Source organism: Musca domestica, unplaced genomic scaffold, assembly GCF_030504385.1.
Source record: "Musca domestica strain aabys unplaced genomic scaffold, Musca_domestica.polishedcontigs.V.1.1 31, whole genome shotgun sequence".
Lineage (NCBI taxonomy): Eukaryota > Metazoa > Arthropoda > Insecta > Diptera > Muscidae > Musca > Musca domestica.
In genome coordinates, this window is record NW_026712309.1 from 4,232,204 (window position 1) to 4,254,143 (window position 21,940).

Sequence of the window (21,940 nt, forward strand, 5' to 3'; positions counted from 1 at the left end):
TTCAACGTCAACGGACCCTGGCTGTTGATGGGACTGCGGCGATCACTGGGGCTGCGACGGGTACGGAAACTCTGTGACTTGGCTTTGCGAATTTTGGGCAAGGATTGGTTGTGCTTATGACGTCCGGATGAGTGATGGTGGGAGGAGGAGGAGGGGCCGTTCAACTTATGTTAGTTGGTATTATGTGGGCCACTGGTGGGATCGCTGCTGCCGCTGGAGCTCAAAGTTGTATTCGAACCATAGGGATCAAGTGAACTCTGCACGGACATCGATCTGCCTTGATTTTGTCGAGCGCGCCTCACTCGACTAGAGTTGGGAGACAATTTTCCGGGGTCGATACTTTCTGGGTCTGCCTGTAAGTGTTAGAATCAGGCATAAAGGGGGGACACAAGGGACGACAATAGCAAAAAAATGACCATGACGACAGTTTTTATTTTTTGTTATTATTTTTTTGGAGAGTGGTCACAGACCATTGGGCGCCATTTGTGAAAATCATAGTCATTTTTTTCATTTTCATAGAGGGATGGATGGATGCAGAAAGAAAAAACATAAATGGTTTGCAGAATTAAATTTTGGAAAGAAAAAAATCAAGGAAGCCAATGAGTTGTTGTTGTTGTTAATTTTGGATGAAAGAATTGTTTTAGTGATGCCAAGTAGAGACCAAAGTAGAAGCGAACTCACCTGGTAGGCCAGGGCATTCATGATGATGGAATAGGGCACCAGACCCAAGGGATGGATTTCGCGCATTAACACATTGGCTGGGATCTTGTGGAATTGTATGTATTCCAGGAAGTTGCCCAAAATCTCTTTCATGTCAATATTCTGTCAGAGAGAGACAAAGAAAAGAGAGAGAGAGAGAGAAGTTATAAAAGAATTCAATTATTTCTCTTTGCACATCTTACCGGATTATTGTCATTGTATTTCTTGCTCCACATCAATGCCGCCTGGAATTTGGTAAACTCATCGGCTCTCAGTTCCTCACGGGCCAATATCAATCTCACCACATGCTGAGGCAGCAGGGTGAAGCTACCCAAATTCAACACATCGTTGCCATGTTCATCGACAAATTCCAAAACTTTTTGCACCAATGACTTGGTGCATTTGTATTGGATATAACGCTCGGCCGAGGAGAGTAGAGCACACACCGTGTCCACATTGATGCAGCACTGTACAAAGCCGGCACAGGCTCGACGCAGTTCCTCTAGGCCATAATAGTCGGCGGCATTCATGACACCTGAAAGATGTACAAAAGAAAGATAGGGAGAGGAAAGTTGAATAATGCAGTCCTTATTTATGAAATAGTAATACCTTACCTAATAAGGTCCTTGGTTGCAGGGTAACACATCCAGTGTGTATGTATTCAATAAGTTGGCGGAATATATCCGGTTCAAATTCCTCAATAATTAGGGTTTGATGTTGTTGACCAGCCGGCTAGAAAAATCGAATGCAAACAATTGAAATGAGAACTAAGGATATTGCTCCCAAAATCGTAAATTGTGGTTATACATAGACACATAGCTTTGTAGCAGGCAAATTTGGAAAGCAGATATATTCGTATAAAGATGCGACAAAGAAGCTGTTAGATAAGTGATGCTCCCCATCAGTTGGATACCATGAACAAACAGTTAGATCAAAAGTGTGGAAGAAAGGAGAGAGCAGACAAAAAATAAGGAGCTGCAAAATCGATTCATCGTGGGAAACCTCTAAAGGCGAGAGTTGCCAGCTTCAGGGTTGCATTTCTACTGAGTTGGCGTTTACTCAAGACGAATTTTCTTGAATAAAATATGTACTTTACTACCACATACATACGGGTCCTTTTGTTTTCATTACTGTCCAGCACTTTTCAATGGTAGTTTTTAAAATTGTAAACAATTTTTGAAGCAAAAATATAAAATTTTTCAAAGAAGAAACCAAAAATATTGAATGGCAAATAAAAAATTGAAATGTTTCTTTCATAATTTTATTATTGCAATTGTGTGGACGCTTACGTCACACTGATTCACTTTTCTCTTTTAACAAATAATGTGCAAACTCAGTTGTTTTGCCTTTTGAAAGCGACAACTTACACACTTCTTTATCGATACGGTCCTCAACCTTCACGCGTGTCCCCCTTGCGAAATGTATATGGTAATTCCGACGAAATGAAAGCCTCTAGGTAAGCGATATGAAGGTTGGAGGCAATATTAATCAGCTGCTTTTCATTTTGAACTGATATGCCAACACTATGTTTTCGTCTGATCTCTCAACTGTTATTAGAAAAAAATATAGTAGTAAGGATACACTTGCATCGATCAGCCATACATTATAGTAGAAGAGCTTGAAGATAAATAGAAAAGGAGACATTTAACATGCCCACAAAGCATCAGTTTCCCCATTGAAATTTGGTTCTTGCCATGCCTTGGTAAGATCATGCGAACATATACTAAGAGAAAACGCCATAGAAATTAGATAAGAAGGGAAGCCCTTAAAGGTGAGAATACATAGAAAGGTTTTTTTTCTGAAATAAAGGTGAGAATACATAGAACGCTTTTTTTGGCTGGCTTCTTCGTTAAAGAACAAAGGAGCGTAGGATCAAAAACGAAGTAAGTCAACCTAAAACTCCTTTGTTCTTTAAATAAAAAGCAGCCAGTCAAAAAAAACTTTTATGTACTCTCACCTTAAGTCATCGGCTGGCTGTTTCGTTATAGAACAAAAGTGTGTTGTCTGTCTTAGTTCAATTTCGGCACATACTTTAAACTAGGTCATCTTAAAGTTGAGAATACATAAAATGCTGTTTTGACTAGCTCAAGTCATCGGCTGGCTTCTTTGTAGAGGAAAAAAGGAGTTTTAGGTTAACTTAGTTCGATTTTGGCCCAACGCTCCTCTGTTTTTTTACTCAAAAGCCAGCCGGTGACTTATGCCAGAAAAAAATCTTCTTCTCCCCTTACACTCTGTTTTCTTACCACTCAGGATAAAAAAATTATGATTATTTAAGATATAAATGAGAAAGATGAAAAAAAAGGAAATGATTCGAGTAAATTACCAGCGTAGTATAGAGGAGGATACATCATCTGATTGCTATCATGTCATGCTCATTAAGTGACATATTTTTAAGGGATGTCAGATCCCCACTCGAACCCTGCCGTCGTTTTCCCTTACAATATAACATTAATATGCCACGTTACGAGGTTGCCAAGCTGTTTATGTATCGTCACCTCAATCTACATAGCGGCGGACAAATTTCCAATTTTTTCTCAATCAGAGTTATATTTTACTTCCACTACGACTACCACATACACATTGATTCGATTTTTTTTTTTCTATTTTTTCTTCGAAAACATTGAATGACTATTATTTTTGACAATAAATGAAATATGATTAAAGAAGACACGAATAAGGGAAAGGACAATAAACAAAAATAGGGTCTCCTATTGAAAATGTTGCAATTGTTTTTGCAGATGTCGGGACGCCTACGTTACAGAGGCAAACTTTTAGTATATTGACAATTAATATATGAACTATATTGTCCTGTGTTTTTCTTCTTGTAAACGCACGGCAAGTTTAATACCAAGATAGTTATCAGTGGCGGGCTAATTAATTCAAAATCTTAAGACTCTTTTCGGACTGTTCTTCTGCATGAAAAATATAAGGTAATTTTTTCATAAAATTCATGAAATAGTCGAAAGGCATAAAATCGCCTAGCCAATTGAAAGAATGTAAAATAAAATAAAAAAGAAATTTACTATCTAGATAACGCATTTTATGAAAAAGTATTTGGTGTAAATTAAGGTGGGAATACATAAAACGCTTTTTATACCCTCAGCCATATGGCTAAAGTGGGTATATATCATTTGATACGACCAAAACGTGCTTCATCGAAATAATGGTTTCTGATCCTAGGTTTCTTTGGACCAAATTCGTTTCAGGACATTTGGAGTCGATCTAGCGATGTCCATCCGTCCGTCTTCCCGGCTGGTGCGTACGATAAATCTTGAAGGGAGTATCCGATTTTGCTCCCATTTGCAAGTCCTAATATTTGCATCGGTGCTATGTCAGGTGCGAAACTGAACAATATCGGTCAACTCCATCGAGTACCTGCCCCGCAAAGGGACAAAATTTTGAATAATTATAACTCTTATAAAATGTGATGTGATGGTTGTCTTCAGATTACATTCATCACAATATTTTTATTAACCCAAAGTCTGGTGTGAAGATGGAATATATCGGTCCACTCCTTTTGGGTCAACATGTAGAATATCCATGTAGCTCATATAACACGAAATTAGCATCCTAATTCATTCCAAACTTGGTACATCTCAATATTTCCATCAACACAAGATCTGTTATAAAGATGGTAGAGATCGGACCATTTCTTTTGGCACCTCCCCCACAAAGGGTTAACATTTTGAATAACCAAAACGATTATAAAATCCAAAATAAGCATCCGACTCTCTTCATATTTCACACATCCCATTATTTCTACTAACACAAGATCTGCTGTGAAGATGAGATGTATCGGTCCACTCCTTCTGAAACCTCCCACACAAACGGTCAACATATTAAATAATTATAACTATTATAAAATGTAATGTAAGAGTCTGATTGTCAAATATATATATTTTTACTAGCTGGCCCGGTCCGCGTTGCCGGCCGGTACTTTTATTCTTTAATGCGTATTTTTTAAAGCATAATAAATCACAGAGCTGACTTATGTAAGCGGCACAATTTTCATTATAAGTAATGGCTCCATGACTAAATAGAAATTAATTTTTGTGTTAAATAGCCCAATGTGAAAATTCAGCTCAATTTTTATTGTTGTAAAAAGCTTAACATTTTCATTTAAATGATCTATAATTTCGAATTTGTATTTCCAACGTTTAAAATCCCGTACTGCTTGGTATTTAGTTTTGTTCACCTCATACTTGAAGGCAGAATAGAATAGCCAAAAAAATACTCTTTTGGGCATAAATGTTTTGTCATTTAAATTGTGCGATGGAGATCCAATAAAGTCCAAATTTTTCATCGTAGTTTAATTCAATGAAGATTAAAGAAATGTTCGGTCTCGTGTTACTTTCTAATTTCATATTTTTTTTTCATGTTTATGCCACAATTTCCGACTGAATAAGTCCCAGATATTTCATATAGACGTACATCCCAAATCTACGTTCCCAACCAATATTCTCTTGGGGGTTACAAATTCAATAGAATACCAAATGTTCTTTTCTGACCACACATTGGTTGGGAAAGTGGACTTGGGGGTATACTAATGTGGGGACTATACTTAAATAAATTCCTATGAGGATAATTATCTGTAAGATGATTTTTCTACCCCAGGGTTTTTTACCACAGGTAGCCTCAAGTCTAAGATGGGCCCTTTTCCGAAAAATAAAAATTTTATTAGAAAAGGTTTTCTTCCCCCTTAGAAACAAAGATGTCAAATAAGGTTTTCCTCCCCCTTAGAAACAAAGATGTCAAATAAAAATGAAAAAAGTGTTCAAGACCCCGAAAATACCTTAAATCATATGATGGTGATACTAAAACGTGATAATTTCTTGCAGGGATGGTTTTTTTTTAAATTATCAACATAAGGCAGAATTAGTACGAAAAACATGGTTAAAATGTAGAATATACCTGAAATCAGGTTGTTCCGTTATCGTGACCTGCCAAAGCGATTAAAGGTATCTTGAATGTTTGGAAAAAATTTCTGGAAGGAATTCGCTCTACTATTTTGCGTCCTTTATAGTCGGTATTTCACGGATTGCAGTCCCAATGTATTTTGCATTTTGAGTTCTCATTGGACAAATTATTGTCATATGAAAGAAACAGGTCCACTTTTTGAAGTGAACCCCATAACGCTTTTTCGGTCATTTTTGTTTGTATAAATGTGTTCGCATCTTCCAGTTGAAGGTCCTGGAGTTGAAAGCTAGATGCCAATTTTATACATGAAAGATCACCATTTAACATCGTATTACACACTCATTTCATTTTTAATATTATTCATTCAGAATTGAAAACAATAAGAAATGTACACTTCAATATAGAAAAAAGAAAGTATTGAAAAAAGACAAATAATCTTCAACTGGTTCGCTGATTTTTTTACGGCAAATTTTTAAAGGTCCTTATGAAGTTTGCCTGTAGAATGTACTGTTATTTTGAAATTCGATTCCATTGAAAAATGTTAGATTTTTTCCGATTTTAGAATTTTCATATATTATTCTCTTCTGAAATGATATTAGTCGTATTACCCAATAAATACATAAAATTTATAAATAACAGTTTTATCCGTTGTCGCTTTATACTACCCAAAAAAACTAAACATCATATTAGAATTCCAAAACAAAAAAAAAAAACTACAAATGTACATTCAAAAATAGTAAGTCAAAATGGAAAAAAAATCAGGCAAAATAAAACATTACTATTGTACATTTTAAAAATCAAAATGAAAATGTTCAAAATTTCACATTTTTACGCGATTTTTTTTGGATTTTATGCTTTTCTGCCAAGAGGCAATTCCGAATTTGTCTGAATCGTTAAAATCAGACCGGCGGGTTTATGTTATAAGCGTAGTAACTAACATAACTTTCTTTTACATATAGAGAGACAGATTTAAAAGTAGGCGCGTTCCTCAGCCCCTAAAAAGCAAACAGTATCTCGTGTAATAATTCTCAAACCGATATCTTCATTAATTTGGCAAATATAAGGATTTTAGATAAATCAAAATAGTGGGCGTAAAAGTAGGCGTGGTCAATATGTTTTTCTTTAAAAACCTAACTCTGGGTATGACAAATGTTTGTACAAAAAATTATTCAAATCGGTGCACCCGTTCTCAACTGATTCCGTTACCAACGAACAACAATTGATTTTTATATATATATCGGTCCACTTCTTCAGTTACCTCCCCCACAAGAAGCTCATAAAACGGGAAATTAACATCCTATTTCATTCCAAACTGGGTACATCTCAATATTTCCATCAACACACGATCTGTATATGGAAGGGACCATTTCTTCTGGTACCTCCCCAACATAGGGTTCAAGATATTGAAAAACAAAACGCTCAAAGAATGCGAAATAAGCACCCAACTCTTTTCAAGTTTCACACACACACACTAACATTTTTACTAACACAAGATTTGTTTTAAAGGTGCTATATATCTGCGAATCTCTTTTGGTACCTCACCCACAATGTTTAATGATTTTATTTGTCATAACTTGCGAAACAAGTCAGCGATTCTTTACAACTTTCTATATCTAAATATGTCTCTCCAGCTGAAACCTGAGATGAATAAGTAATTTATCGAAATTACATAAAATTGGATATAAACGTTCGATTTCCTTCAAATTTTACACATACCAATTTTTTTATCTGTATTAGATGAAGTATGAAAATGGAATACTTCGGTCGACTTTATCTGTTACATCACGCATATTTGCATATTTTCCGATAATGTGCATATATCTCATATAAAGATTAGGAAGTGGTCGATATAGTCCAAATATGGCACTTTATAATATTTATATCAGTCTTAGGTCAGATATATCAGTCTTAGTTTAGACACGAATTGGTAAATATTGGACAACTGCTTCGGAACCTGCCCCATAAAGGTTTAACAGCGAATAACTATAACTCAAGGCTGGGGGTATACATCTGTCGACAAAACCGACTGATAATATTTTACTTGTCAATAGTGATAAGTTAAAGGCTTGGTTAGACTCCATGTTCGAGTCATATGTAAAGTGACTTTTCACATAGGCATATTTATATCACTTGTTTTTTTTAATAAGACACTAAAAGAAATGTACTATAATACATAATGCACCATTAATATAATAATTTGTTTGTGGTGAGCGCCTAAAAGTATATTATAGAAATACTAAATATCGATGTGGAAAATTGATTTACCCTAACAGTAGGTGTAAAGCAGTTTTAAGATATATGATGTAGAATTGTATGGTATATATTCATTATAGAGTATCATTAGGCAATAGAATACAAAAAATAATTGCATAGTTTTGGAAATTGTGTAAGTGAATTTTCAAACTATGTGTGAGAATATATGTATTTGAAATGTGTGCTCGATAGATAGTTGAATAGGCAAGGTTAAAAGATATTTGTATTTGGTGCTAAATTGCGAAAAAAAGAAACATGCAGTTTTAAATATTTAGTTTGGTGTTGAGGTTATGACTGCCAGATATTGTGTGAGAATTTAAAGAGGCATGGCACAATCCTTTTTGTGAAGTTAGACAATTTCGATGAGAATAGCCACCAGTGTTTTTTTTTGGAGTAATTTCTAAATGTAATACATATTTTAAATAAATAAAATGGTTAATGAATAAGACAAAATAAATGAATAAGTACATGAGAAAGTAAAAAATTAGCTAAGTTTGGCCGGGTCGAACTTTTAATATCCTCCACCATTTGGAAGGAACTTGAAAAATTACTTCCGGAAACTACCACTTAAATAAAAACTGATATATGGAGACTATACGAAGACGTGGACCTGCTTACAAAATTTCTTGTTATAGGCTGAAGTACCCATTACGAACCTTAAATACGAAATCTGGTTCAATTCCGGTGAATAATGTCGCACAAATCATAAAAATACCGAGTATCGGGAGGTACCGTCATATGGGGGCTTTATGAAGACGTGGACCTACATACAAAAATTTTTGTCATAGGCTGTAGCGCCCATTACAAACTTTAAACACGAAATTCGAAAAAAAAAAAATCGGTAAATAATGTCGCTAAAATAATGAAATACCGAATATCGGGAGGTAACGTTATATAGGGGCTGTACGAAGACGTAGACCTATATACGAAATTTTTTTCCACAGGTTGTAGTAACCATTAAGATCTCTCAACACGAAATTTGAAACGATTCTGGTGAATAATGTTGCTGAAATCATCAAAATACCGAATATGGGGGCATACGAAGACGTGGACCTGCATACAAAAATGTTTGGCATAGGCTGTAGTACCCATTACGAACTTCAAATACCAAATTTGAAATAATTCCGGTAAATACTGTCGCGAAAATCATGAAAATACCGAATATCGGGTGGTACCGTTATATGGGGACTATACAAAAACGTAGACCGACATAGCCTATTTACGAACGTAACATTCCTACTGGTTAAATATGCAAGTATACAATATTTTAGTCTTCTATCTCAATTCGTTCCAAAGATAGGGTGATTACAACAGACAGACAGTCGGAGAGACGGACGGACGGACAGACAGACATACGGACATCCTTAGATCGCCTTAGAATTTTACGCTGATCCAGAATATATACTTTGTGGTGTCTATAATAAATATTTCGAGGAGTTGAAAATGGAATAGTGGAGGACATAAAATACCTAAGTAGGCAACTAATAAGTAATTGGGTAAGTAAGTATAAATGTAAGGTAGTTGGTAAGTAAATAAATCAAAAACCAAATAATTAGGTAAGTATGTATTCAAGAATGTGAAGAAGAAAAAGAAATGTATAAATCTGTACGCAAATAAATAAATACATAAGTAGGAAGGATAGGTATTTAAAATAATCAGCTGTTGCCATTCTTCTACCTTCGTAAAAATTGTGCCATAGTGTAAATTAGTTCCAATAGGAGTATGATAGACACCGATTTTGAGATATGAGGTTTAATTTCTACATTTTTAATATTTTTTTTGTTTATAGTTTTTTTTTGTATATAGAAAACATTATTCAAAAGCCAATTCAAGCAAAATTACTTTGCAGAGCTGTTATATTACGAGTTTTGTGGAAAAGAAGAATTTTGGAAAAAGAACACATTTTGTTTTTTGTCTAAAACCAGGCAATATATTTTCAAGTTATGCGGTTGGTCAATCAAAAACAAAAAATAACTTGAAAATTCACTTTACCTCTGGTATTGGAGATAATTGTTGGGTGAAACCACTTCTCTATAAAATGGCAAAGAGAAATTTTGAATGGGAAATTTTTTTGTATGAAAAAGTTATGAATTATGTTGTGAAATAAAATTCATAAAAAAACTACATGAATATTTCAAAAAATTTAAAAATTTGCAAAATGTATGAACATTTCACCGGAAAAATGCTCCAAAACATTTACGAAAAAAGAAAATTCTATAATAAATAATTAAAATACAAGATTTCTTTAATTCTTACCTGCTGGGCAGCATTTTGCAGATTAAGTAACGGCTCCGAGGAACGTTTCAAAAACAGCCGCAACTTGTTTTCCTTGGTGGAAGTTTCACGTTTCCTTTGCGGCGAGGGGGCAGAGTAGAGCATTTTGGCAAATACTCGAGAACGGGATGCCAGGACAGCCTGGATATAACCAAATTGAATTAGAATCAAAACATTTTTTAAATAGGTTTCTACATCACCTTTACAGCGCATACCGGCTCCCTGGTATCGCCCACCAAAAAGGTCACATCACACAGCTCTGGCATGGAGGCTAAGAACTTCATATCCTCCGCCAGGCCAGTTTTATTTTCAAATGTTGACAAATCTGGCTCTTGATCAGCCATACCGGGCAATGTTAATGCTTCAGGCATTGGGGTTTCTGGGGATTGCAAAAACTCGGTTAATTTAAGAAATTTAAAAAAAAAGTAGGTAGGAAGTTTTAAATTTTGTGTTAAGTAATTTAAAAAAAGTGAATAAAAGGTTAGTAAAATTCCATTGAAAAAAGTATTAATAAAAAAATTCTTAGGAATTATATATTTACAAAAAAATGGGGAGCCAATTTAAAGTTTTTTTTTTAAACAAAGTGAGGGTCAAAAATTTTGTTAATGGTTGGGGTTAGTCTTCGAATATTCAGGAAAGGTTCCAATTGTAAAGACGAAGTTTTAGTTTAGGAACCATACATATTCTCTGAAAATTATTGAAATAAATATTACTGAATTGATTTTCTTTGACAGCGTAAACTGGGAAGATAATTTAGGAAAGTTTGATGTGACGTATGAAACAGAGGTCTATAAGGTAGTTGCACAAGGGGTATGTAGTCGGGAGCGGAAGTAGACTTTTGCCTTAACAAAAATCTATAGGCTTTTTAGTCCTTTTATTTATCGAATTTTTTCTTTTAAGTGCGAATCTAAACTTATTTGATACCGGGCTTTAGATACTGTTCGAAAATACCTCCGGAAAATTTTATCGAGATCGGTTCAGATTTTCATATATCTTCTATATACATCTTCATCCGATATACTATACAGCAGTGTTATTTTATTCATAGTTGGTATGACCTGCTTCACATAAATTCTCAATAAAAACCTTGTTGTTACGGGAGCTCTACTAAATACGCATGGTGGTGGAAGGTATCATATATTCGGCCCCGCCCGACTTTTGACCTTTCCTTACTGGTTTAAATTTCCAAATTCCAAAAGGAAAGCACAGAAATTTCCCATATGCATCTAGCTAGTAGTTAATCCTCTGATAACTCTGTGATTTAAGTGCTGACTTTTGTCAAGCATCTTACACCCCGAACACTTTTAACGGTTCATATGACTATAATATTACATATATTTTTTTATAATTTTTCTCGTATTATCCTAACAGAGTATGAAGATTTTTTCAGGATTCTCTCCAGGCCACAGCATAGCATTTCGACGTATATTCTAAAATCTTGCTTTGGTGAAATTTATGTATCTCTCACTAAAATTTTTAATTACTCCCTATCTAAAGGATATTTTCCATGCTACTAGCGATCGAGCTTTGTTATTAACCTGCATAAATCAAGAATAATTATAAGTGCGTCATTCCCAAATTCTTCGAACTTTTGGTATAAGGAAAAGTATAATTTCACCTTTCTAACATGGTTTCATGAAAAGTAGATCTAAGATTAGCAATTTATTAGAACTTGTTAGTCGGGTTCAAAATGGTTTTGTGCATAAATAACAGACAACCATATATTAAGGTAGGGTATATATCATTTGATACGACCAAAAAGAGACTCACCGAAATAACGGTTTTACACACTAAGATTCTGTGGACCAAATCCTTTTTAGGACATTTAGAGTCGATCTAGCGATATCCTCCCTAGTACTTGCATAATTGCTAGGTCAAGTGGACAATATCGGTCTACTCCATCCAGCACTCACCCACAGAGGGTCAAAACTGTGAATAATTATGACTCTTAAAAAATATGGTGTAAGTGTCCGATTATCTTCACATTACACACATCTCAATATTTTTATTAACCCAAGGACTGGTATGAAGATGGAATGTATCGGTCCAATCCTTCTGGTACCTCCCCAACATATTCATATTTTGAAAAACGAATCGCTCAAAAAAGCCAAATAAACATACAGCTCTCTTCAAATTTCACACATACAAACATTTTTCCTAACCCAAGGTCTGTTGTGAAGATTATATGTAGGGTGAGATGAAAAAACTGCAATCAAATTCAGACTGCTGTCATTTCTAAGCCACTCGTCCGACAGATGTTAAAATTATTCCAGTGACAGCTCATTATATTGTTTACAAGAGTACAAAAGCACTTTGGTGAGAATTTTCCAGAAAAAAAGTTATTCGTGATGGAATTCAAACGTGACAGTGTGATTTCTTTATATTTGGCTATCGTTAGAGCACTGCAGCATTTAAATGTGAACAAATATTTTGTGTCTAACATCGCTCGTTACCGTGATACTGGTAGCGTAGTCCGACGGAAGAAAACAGCAACATCAGCAGAAATGGTTCGAAAAGAAAAGAAGTGACTTGATCAAAACCCGCGTCGCAGTGGCCGAAAAATGGCTCGTGATCTGAACAGATCGCAATATTCCATTCGGCAAATATTGAAAAAATGAGCTCGGGGTAAAACCATTGAAATTTCAAAAAGTGCAAGAACTGTTTTTTTTTTGGCATTAGAATAAATGCAGAATATTATCGCGAAAATATCCTGGAGGACAGCACGCGCCACCCAAGAATTGTTACAAATGAGGTTCCTCGCTTCATTTCCAGCGCACAATGGCCACCAAAATATCCGAATAACAATCCGTTGGACTATTGCGTCTGGAGTTTTTTGGAAAGCAAAGTTGGGACTAAAAAATACCAAAGTATCCATCATCTCAAGCAAGCGCTTCGCCGGGAATGGGCCAAATTTCGTGCCAAAGGTGACTAATTCGAACAAAACAGAACTTATTCTAAAATTTGATGCTATTTTCGACATTTTTTGCTTTCATTCAATAAAATTAAAAAAATCTAAAAATTATGGCTTTTGACTCACTCTTTATATGCTCTGTTCAAGAATCGACTATTTTTGTACATTTTTTCGATATCATAAAGGGAAAATCGGTTATGGTAATAAAAACTTTTACAGACTTGCAGTTCGAGAACAAGCCCTAAAAATAGGGCAACTACTGGGTCCCGCAACTGAAGCCGGGCAAGAATGCCAGCCAAGGCGAGTCTGGCATTCTTGCTCGCTTTTGTAGTCACTAGGGAATACTCTTAAGGCTTTGCACCTCTCCATTATTAGAGGAAACTATCCTCCGTTGCACGCCCTATCCACAAATATTAGTCAAGGAAAAAATCAGATCAAGCAGTACCAGTGGTTATATCCTTTGTGATTGTTGCTGTCAACCAAGTCACACCGTTTGAGGATGTCGACAGAACAACCCTCCGGCCGAATCAACTATATGTGTGGATGCCAGTCGTACGTGGAATTCCATAGCAAGAAGTCGAAACCCCATAGTGTGGAACAGGAAGTTCCCTAAGGTGGGCTGGTATCTATGAAACTGTTTAACCTCTTTTCGAAATACCTCGCCCTCTAGACGGAATAGAGATAGTAACGTATGCGGATGATTGCACAACCATGGCGTCGGATTCTGTTGTCGTTGAAATGCTAGACACCTATATCGCGGAGAATACCGCTTTCATTCAACAGCATATTTATGTCGCGAAAAAGCCCTTGATATCTTCGATAATCTGGAAAGTTGGAACCAGGTCTCAAGGCGGTAGTCGGCAGCACTTGAGGCGCCGATGAAAAGGCCTTAATCTCTTATAACGCGATAGGTCGGTCTGTGGAAGCTATGCGGCCCCAGTGTGGTATGCGGACCCTAGTACAAGGCAATACAAAAGCATTCATAACTGTCAAAATGCTGTCATGCGGACAGCAACAGATTGCTTCCGTATGACATCAGTGGATCATTTTCATGAGCTGGCAAAGGTCCTTCCCGTACGTCAGTATAACCACAAGCATTCGTTGTAGTACCTGCTGGGGTATTACTGTGAGAGTAATCCAAACAATCATGTGGTGGTAAAAACTCTCACGCCAAGAAGTGTCAGGACAGCCTTACACAATCTAGAGAGATAAGTTCAACGTTATAGGAGAAGGCCTCTAAATACGGAAACATATCAGACAGGTCTAAATGGTATTCCCACCTATGCAGTCATCAATGCTATTAATTATTACAGTATGAATGTCGTTCTCGGAGTCCTCCATCCATTGCAGATGAAAAACGTTGTCTGGCTAAACAAAACCAGGGCAGATTTGGCGAAATTACGTTCAGGATGGGCAATCGTCTGAATTTGTTTTAAGGCGCGAATTGATAATAAGACGAGCATACAATACAGACCCGAATACTATATTGCATCTTTTCTATTGTCCTAATATACCCAATTCACTCCTGAAAATAAGTAAGAGTCCATGAAAGTGAACGAATTTTTAAATTTGGAGTCCGTATTACCTACATTTCAATTTGCAACGTATTTTACTGTTAAATCAACAACCCAACATGTTGGATATGCATGAAATCTCTAAGTTACTTTCGAAACCTTGCTGCAATTTCTATTTTTAATCGCCCCTTGAATTTGAGTTTTTTAATCTTTACTTCAATGAAAACTAAATTGGCCACAAGACCGGCCAGTCGATGCGGTAAACATAATGTCCTTGCAAGTGAATTTCTAAACACCCACAGCACTGCTCTGTGCTTCTAATAACATTGACTGGGAATTCAAGGTCTTTTAGCATCAAATGTCATAGCGTCATGGCGTCAGTTTGAAGGACTCTTAATTTGCAACCAATGATGTCTGACAGACAGCCTTCGATTGTGAGTTACTTCATGGGACGTAAATGTTACTCCTCTCTCTCGGTGTTTACCGTTGCTGTAGCATTTGTGGCGATGATGATTTGACCTTTCACCAAAATGACCTTTGGTGTTTGTTGTGACGGCAACATCCCTTTTACATGTCAAACAATTTTCATGGATTTTTTTGTAATGAGTTTTTGGGGGATTGGGTTAGAATGCAATAAAATTTTGAAGACACAGAGTATTAGGAAGCTTGTAACAGAGTTAAATGAACATTAATTCGAATTTAGGTGGAGGTTGGTGGGGCGGTTTTTGATTTTTACACAATTAAGGGAAGGGATTTTTATTGATATATTGTCCTGCTTGCCATTTAAGTGTTAACAAATACATGGGGAATATTCTCTACAATAATTTATGATGTATTAATTGGCATCAAAGGTAAAAAATAAAATAAATCTGTACACTGTTTTTATAAATTTTACAACAAATCTATTGTTGGTGTAGTGAGTGGGGAAGGTGCTTTCAATCACAATTATTTTAAAATACACATGCTAATTAAATGATTTTTTTTAAATTCTTCAATAAAATACAAAGAGAATTTATTATTGATAAAAAGTATGGTAAAAAAAATTAATTTGTCAAAAATGGATAAAAGTTTGGCCTCAAAGTAATACAAATATTGTCGAATTCTTACATAACATTTATTTTCTAAATCCTGAGTTGTTCCGATTCGAAATAACTGCTTTAAACCCTACGTCTCTGGATGACATTCGTTTCAGGATATTTGGAATCGATCTATAGATGCCCTTCCTTCTTCTCGAATGGAGAGACCGATTTGGTCCAAACATGGAATATTGCAATATGTTTACAACACTTATATCAAGTTCGGAAATTAAATAAATTAAAATATTTACAAAAAAAGATACGAATCTGATATTGAGCTGTAGAAATATATAGATCAAACTTGGCACATGGCTTTGGTAAGGATTGGAAATGGACAATATTTTTCTTCTCATTTCTATAAGTCCTTCACAAGAGGTTGAAATTTGGAATAATAATAACTCAATAAAATTGAGATCCGATTTGTTATACCCTACACCACAAGGTGGTCAGGATATTATGTCTTTGTGCATTTGTTTGTAACCGGCAAAAGGAAACGAGATAGACCCATAGTTCCTTTTGATGATCTGCATAGAATCACATTCTGAGTCGATTTATGCATGTCCGTCCGTCCGTCTGTCCATGTATTTTTGTAAACAAAGTAGGTCCAGGTCTTCGTACAGGCTCCATATATCAGTACCTCCCTATATTCGGTATTTTGACGATTTTAGGTACAATTCTCACCGAAATTGGTTTATATGTCATATTTGTTACAGGCTTTAACAGAAAATTGTCTATGCAAGTCCAGGTCTTCATATAGCTCCGATGTAATAATACCTCCCTATGTTTAATGATTTTAGCTTCAGTATTCACAGTTTATTTTAAGTTTCGAATTTTAGTTGTTTACCCTTAGTATGCAATGTACCACCAAAAGATATAGTAGCCTTGTGTTGCGCCATTCAAGTTTTGTTGGTATGGGGTTATACAAAAACGTGGACCTCTACAACCAGAGAAGTTTTGAAAAAAAAATCAGTGAAAAGAAAATACCGAATATCTGGAGGTACAATTTTATGGCGACTATTTGAAAACTTGGACTTATATAGGTAATTATATGCAAGGATCTGAAGTCCTGTAACACAAACTGTCAATTTACAGAAAATTCGGGCTAAAATTTTGACTAAACCAACCAAAATATCATAAATGTGCCTGTACAATTACATGGAGGCTATAACTATTACGAACGTAAAAAACTGTTTTTGATATAATTCTGTTGAAAAATCTAGCTAAAATCATAAAAATACCGAATATAGGGAGGTACCGTTGTAGGGGGATATACGAAAGCGTGGACTTCTATAGCAAATTATATTGCCTGTACGTCCTCGTATGTCCACCATATAACGGTACATCCCAATATTCGGAGTTTTGATGTTTTTGGACATTATTCATCGGTATTGTTTCAAGTATCGTATTTGAATATTGTAGTGTCCTACGACAAAAGTTTATAATGCATTTCCACATCTTCATATGGCCCAAAATAAAACGCAAACACCCTATATTCGGTATTTTTTTATAAGTATTTTTAACCGGATTTTTTCTTGAAAATTTGCAAATCTCTTCTAATGGTGGAGAGTATTCAAGGCCGAACTTACTGTTTCTTATTAGATTTCTTTCAATTTAATTGTTCTTCTCCTTTATGGAGTGTACAGGGGTATACATAGTAAATTATGAACTAAATTCGCGAAAAATTTCAGTCAAATGATATGATCTAAATGGAGCGCTATTCAGTCTATTTCCAGGAGGCTAGCTTATGGGCTACGAATTTTTCTCAATGGGCAGAATAATATTTTACATTCTTGAGCATACTTAATTTCTACACTAATCTTCATCAGTGACTACAATTGCGACTCCTTTAAGGCTATAACACATATATCAACACTGATTATCTCCGATTGCCAATAAATCATTTGCACCAGAATATCTGAAAATCGATTCCATGTGTATCGACATTAGGTATTTTAAGGTTTTCGAAAGATCAAGTCACATTTTCAAAACAATTGGCCTGAAACAATGTCAAATTGGATCCGTGTCCATACTTTAGAAGTTATACGATTATTGCAATCGATATTAACAATTTTTAAGATTTGAGCCGAATTTGTGGACTAGTATGACCTTTATATGAAGATATTTGGACAATTTTAAGATGTTAAGGTATTTTTGATTTTCGTCGAATATTTGGTATTAACATCTTATTTTAGCATTTTTTAGACAATTTTTACTTCCTCAAAGCCTTCACTTTTTATCCATTCTTGACTTTTACCTGAATGTGATTGATGAAATCAGTTCTTCTTTTTTGTAGTTGTTTTTTTTTTTAATTTTTTAAACTGATATCTTTGTGCCTAAAGCTTGTTTATTTGTGAGTTATACGTATGTGTTGTTGTTGTTGCTCTTTTGTTTTGCTCATTCGTTCTCAATACTCACCAGCTAAAATGTTGGCAATTTTTGTGGTTTTTTGGTTTGCGTTTTAACGGATTTCAAAAAAGTGGATTTTTTGAAATATCCGTTTAGGCGCCAAATATTATTTCATTATTGTCTTTGGATTTTTGGGTGGGGGAGTAGATTTAGATTTTTTACAAAATTGAGATTTATTTTTTTTAAAAAAATTCTTTTTGTTAGGTAAATTCATTACAGAAAAAAAAAAAATAAAACATGCATTTCAGTTGTTATTTTCAAAATTAACAAAATAAGCCAAATGAGTAGAGAGCAGCAATAAAATATTTTTTTATTTAAAAACCGTTAAAAAATAGGATTTCAAAATCCGTTTAAAAATCGAGTGAGGAAATTAAAAACAAAAACAAGCTACACGAGCTGGAATGGTACAAAAAAAAAAAAACAGAAACGTGACGTCAACAAGTGATCAATGGGTTCCGGAATTTCTGGGTCAAACTATTGGATGCTTGGGTTAAGGTTACACATCGTTCGTCATCATCATCATCATCGTCGTCGTTCTGCTGACAATCATTGTTTTTTCTGTCACTGACATTTGTTAAGTTGGGCAGACTTTTTTGTATTTTTTTTCAATATTTTTGTTGTTGCTATTATTTCATGTAGCACCACCTTTATTTGTGGCGCTTTTCGTCCAGGAGTAGACACACAATAATTTTTATGCATACACACACACACACACAGAGAAAATGAAATGGAAGGAGATATCCTTACAGGGTCAGCAATACAATAAAAGGTAACACAAAATCGAACAAAGGAGGGGGTGGTGAGTGGGTTTGGTGAGGCAAGACAAGAGCAGAAAAAAAATTAGAAAAAAATATGAAGAAAATCTTTTCACATACACAAAACTAAACAGCAAAGAATGCTCAAAAATTTATTAGCAAAAAATGTAGAAATCGGAAAAAATATGTATTTAAAATGAAAGAAAATTGGGTTTCTTTGAAAAAAAGTTTACTTTTTCTTTTAGCACTACGTTCGCGTTAAAGATTTTCTTCAAGTGTTTAATTATTTTTCAAGTTAGCCGTTTCTTGATTTTTTTTCGAATATTTTCACTAGACTTTCTTTTGGTTTTATTCGAATGGAAATTTTCCAGTTATGGTTCGTTTTTTTTAGAAAAAAAGCAGCAAATTATAAGAAAATCAACTACTAATTTTTGAATTTTTATTTTTCAAAATATGTATATGTGTAATTTTTTGTTGTATTTTTCTTGGCTTTGAAGCTTTTACAATTTTGGTTGTTTGTTAAGCACTGGTCTTCGAAATTCGACTGTTCACGACGAGAGTAAATTTATATCTGCCCTGTGAGTCTCTACACCAAAAGGAGTTAACCTACAAGTTTCTAAGGATTTTTGTAATACCCCAACTTTCCCCTCACTTTGGGGGGTCCTTAATTTGAACAAAACATTGTTTTTCAACCTGGAGAGAGCGCATGTGTGAGAGAGGGAATTGCTCCATTGCATCGGAATATTATGGTTTGGAGAGAGAAATTCTGAGAGAACGAGAGAAATTTTTATTGAAAAAATAATAACATGTTGCTTGATAAGTTATTTTTCTAAATATCACGTAGGAAAAACATTAGTTTAGGAAAAATACAATTCCAAAAAATTATAGTCATGAGAGAATGGATGTAAATCCGATGATTTTCTCTGTTTAAAGGGAAGACCATCTTGGTGGTTTCTCTATGAATTTCAGGGACTTTTTTTTTTTGATCTATGTCTAGTTTTAGGGTAAACATTTTTCCTTTAATTTTCGATATTTTGGAAGTCTCAGCTACGATTTTGAAACCCAGTTGTCTAACATTTTGGGCTCTCAGTTGGTATAAACTTTTCTCTCTCATAAAAACTTTTCAATATTGGCCTAAGTTTTGAACCAAGTCCGACATACATAAGGTGTTTGGACTGCCCAGTCGATCAACAACAATGTTGTACTATTTCGCACATTTCGTACCCTAAAAGGGTATAATTCCGAAAATCCCGACGCATTGTGCCTCTTATCATTAAGGAGGAGCCTAGTGTGAAACTATAATAATTTCAAAGTTTCAGCTCTGACCTTTAAATTAATGCATCATCATTTTTTATATTGAATATTTTCCGGGTCCTTAAAATACTAAGTTCCTAAAACGTCGTCCTATCTCATCCAAGAGTAAACCTCATGCAAAATATTTACGTTTTAGCTTTTCTCAGTCGCTCAGAAACAATTTTGGACATCTTAGTACTCTTAATGTAGGATTTAAACAAGTAAAAAGCGTTGAGTACTGGACCGAACTTTTAATACCCTCCACCATGAGATAAAGAAAATTTTAAAAAACAAATATATGTGGTCTGCACCAAAATGAGAAAAATATAGGCAATATCACAGAATTACAGAAGTTTTATCTATTGCAAATTTGAAACCATTTTGTTGTTAAAAGTGGCTAAAATATAAATTCGCCCAAATTCCGAATATCAGCAGGTACTATTACATGGGGGATATACGAAAACGTGGATTATTTTTGAACTTAACCAGCTTACTGACAAAATACACATAAGAAGAGAGAATTTAGCCCACAATCTCTGTTCGTTCGAAAGATAGCATGAATACAACAGACAGACAGACGGACATCGCCAAATCGACTTCAAATCTAACGCGGATCAAGAACATACATGCAGTATTTCAAGGAGTTACAAACGCGGAAACAAAGTTAACATACCCCCATAGAGTTGTGGAAGGTATAAAAAATCCAATTTTCTCTCAACCTCAATCAAAATTTAACAGTGTTTGCTCTTATCAATCCTTTAACAACAGTGCAGCATCAGCTTTATCGCACCCCTTTTAAAAAATAATGACCCTCATGCAAAATTTTAAAGTTCTTACTCTTTCCCAGCGATCAACAACAATGTTGTAACTATGTCTCTCTCTCTCTCTCTCTCTCTGTGACCCTCGGTTTAAATCAGTAATGTGCCATTTTATGTCTGTTTGTACATTTCGTGCCATTAAAGTCTGAATTTCTGTCTGTCCGTCTGTCTGTTGTAATCACGCCCGATAGTCAGTATTTTGATGATTTCTGCAACATTATTCACCGGAATCGTTTCAAATTTCGTTTAGGTCCAAGTCTTCGTAGAACGCCCATATGATGATACCTCCCGATACTCGGTATTTTAATGATTTTTGCGACATTATTCATCGGAAGTGTAACAAATTTCGTATTTAAAGTTCGCAAAAAACGTATGTAGGTTCAAGTTTTTTTTTTTTTTTTTTTTTTTTGATTTTATCGACATTATTCACTGGTATTTGGTATTTGAAGTTTGTAATGGGTACTACAACATATAACAAACAATTTGTAAGCAGGTCCACGTCTTCGTATAGTCCCCATATAACGGTTCTCATTTAAGCGGTAGTTTTCGGATTTTTTTGGACATTTTTCAAGTTCCTTCCAAATGGTGGAGGGTATTAAAAGTTTGGCCCGGCCTGAACTTAGCTGCTTTTTTACTTTTTTTCCATTCTCTTTCACTCTCAGAGCAAACACAAGAGTGTCTCGGGGGCGCTCTGGCGCAAAAAGAGAGTTAATTTCGTATAAAACTTCCACTTTCCGAGCAATCCCATTTGCGAGCAAGTTTCACTCCCGAGTGAAAACGAGTTAATCATTGCTCTGATTTAAATTGTACGCATCGCAATATTTATCCAATTGCGATAACAGTTCATCTTTTCGAATTTAGTAAGCTACTAGCTGGCCCAGTCCGCGTTGCCGGCCCGTCGCTTTAGTCTTCATAATAATTCACAAATCTGGCTCACATAAGCGGCACAATTTGTAGTATAAATGATGACTCGATTAAATAGTAATAAATACGTCTTTCAAAAAACCTGATCATATTTTTCAGT

At 35.0% G+C, this 21,940-nt stretch overlaps 1 protein-coding gene across 5 annotated transcripts; it reads right to left on the reverse strand.

The window, feature by feature from the left end:
* Positions 1-22: 22 nt before the first annotated feature.
* LOC101890923 (serine-enriched protein) lies at positions 23-19,378 on the reverse strand. Of its 5 annotated transcripts, none has more exons than XM_059124994.1 (9): positions 19,310-19,378; positions 18,060-18,171; positions 10,344-10,522; positions 10,126-10,284; positions 9,862-9,900; positions 1,314-1,431; positions 903-1,234; positions 682-822; positions 23-353 (listed from the first exon to the last, which is right to left on the reverse strand). In XM_059124994.1, exons 3-9 carry the CDS (start codon positions 10,512-10,514, stop codon positions 171-173), a joined length of 1,143 nt encoding a protein of 380 aa, XP_058980977.1. In that variant the 5' UTR covers positions 10,515-10,522; positions 18,060-18,171; positions 19,310-19,378; the 3' UTR covers positions 23-170. The 5 variants fall into 5 exon arrangements, with proteins under 5 accessions (XP_058980977.1, XP_058980976.1, XP_019895603.2 ...); XM_059124993.1 differs by lacking the exon at positions 19,310-19,378 and adding an exon at positions 19,039-19,210; XM_059124995.1 differs by lacking the exon at positions 19,310-19,378 and adding an exon at positions 19,039-19,217 and having other exon boundaries at positions 164-349.
* Positions 19,379-21,940: the final 2,562 nt, after the last annotated feature.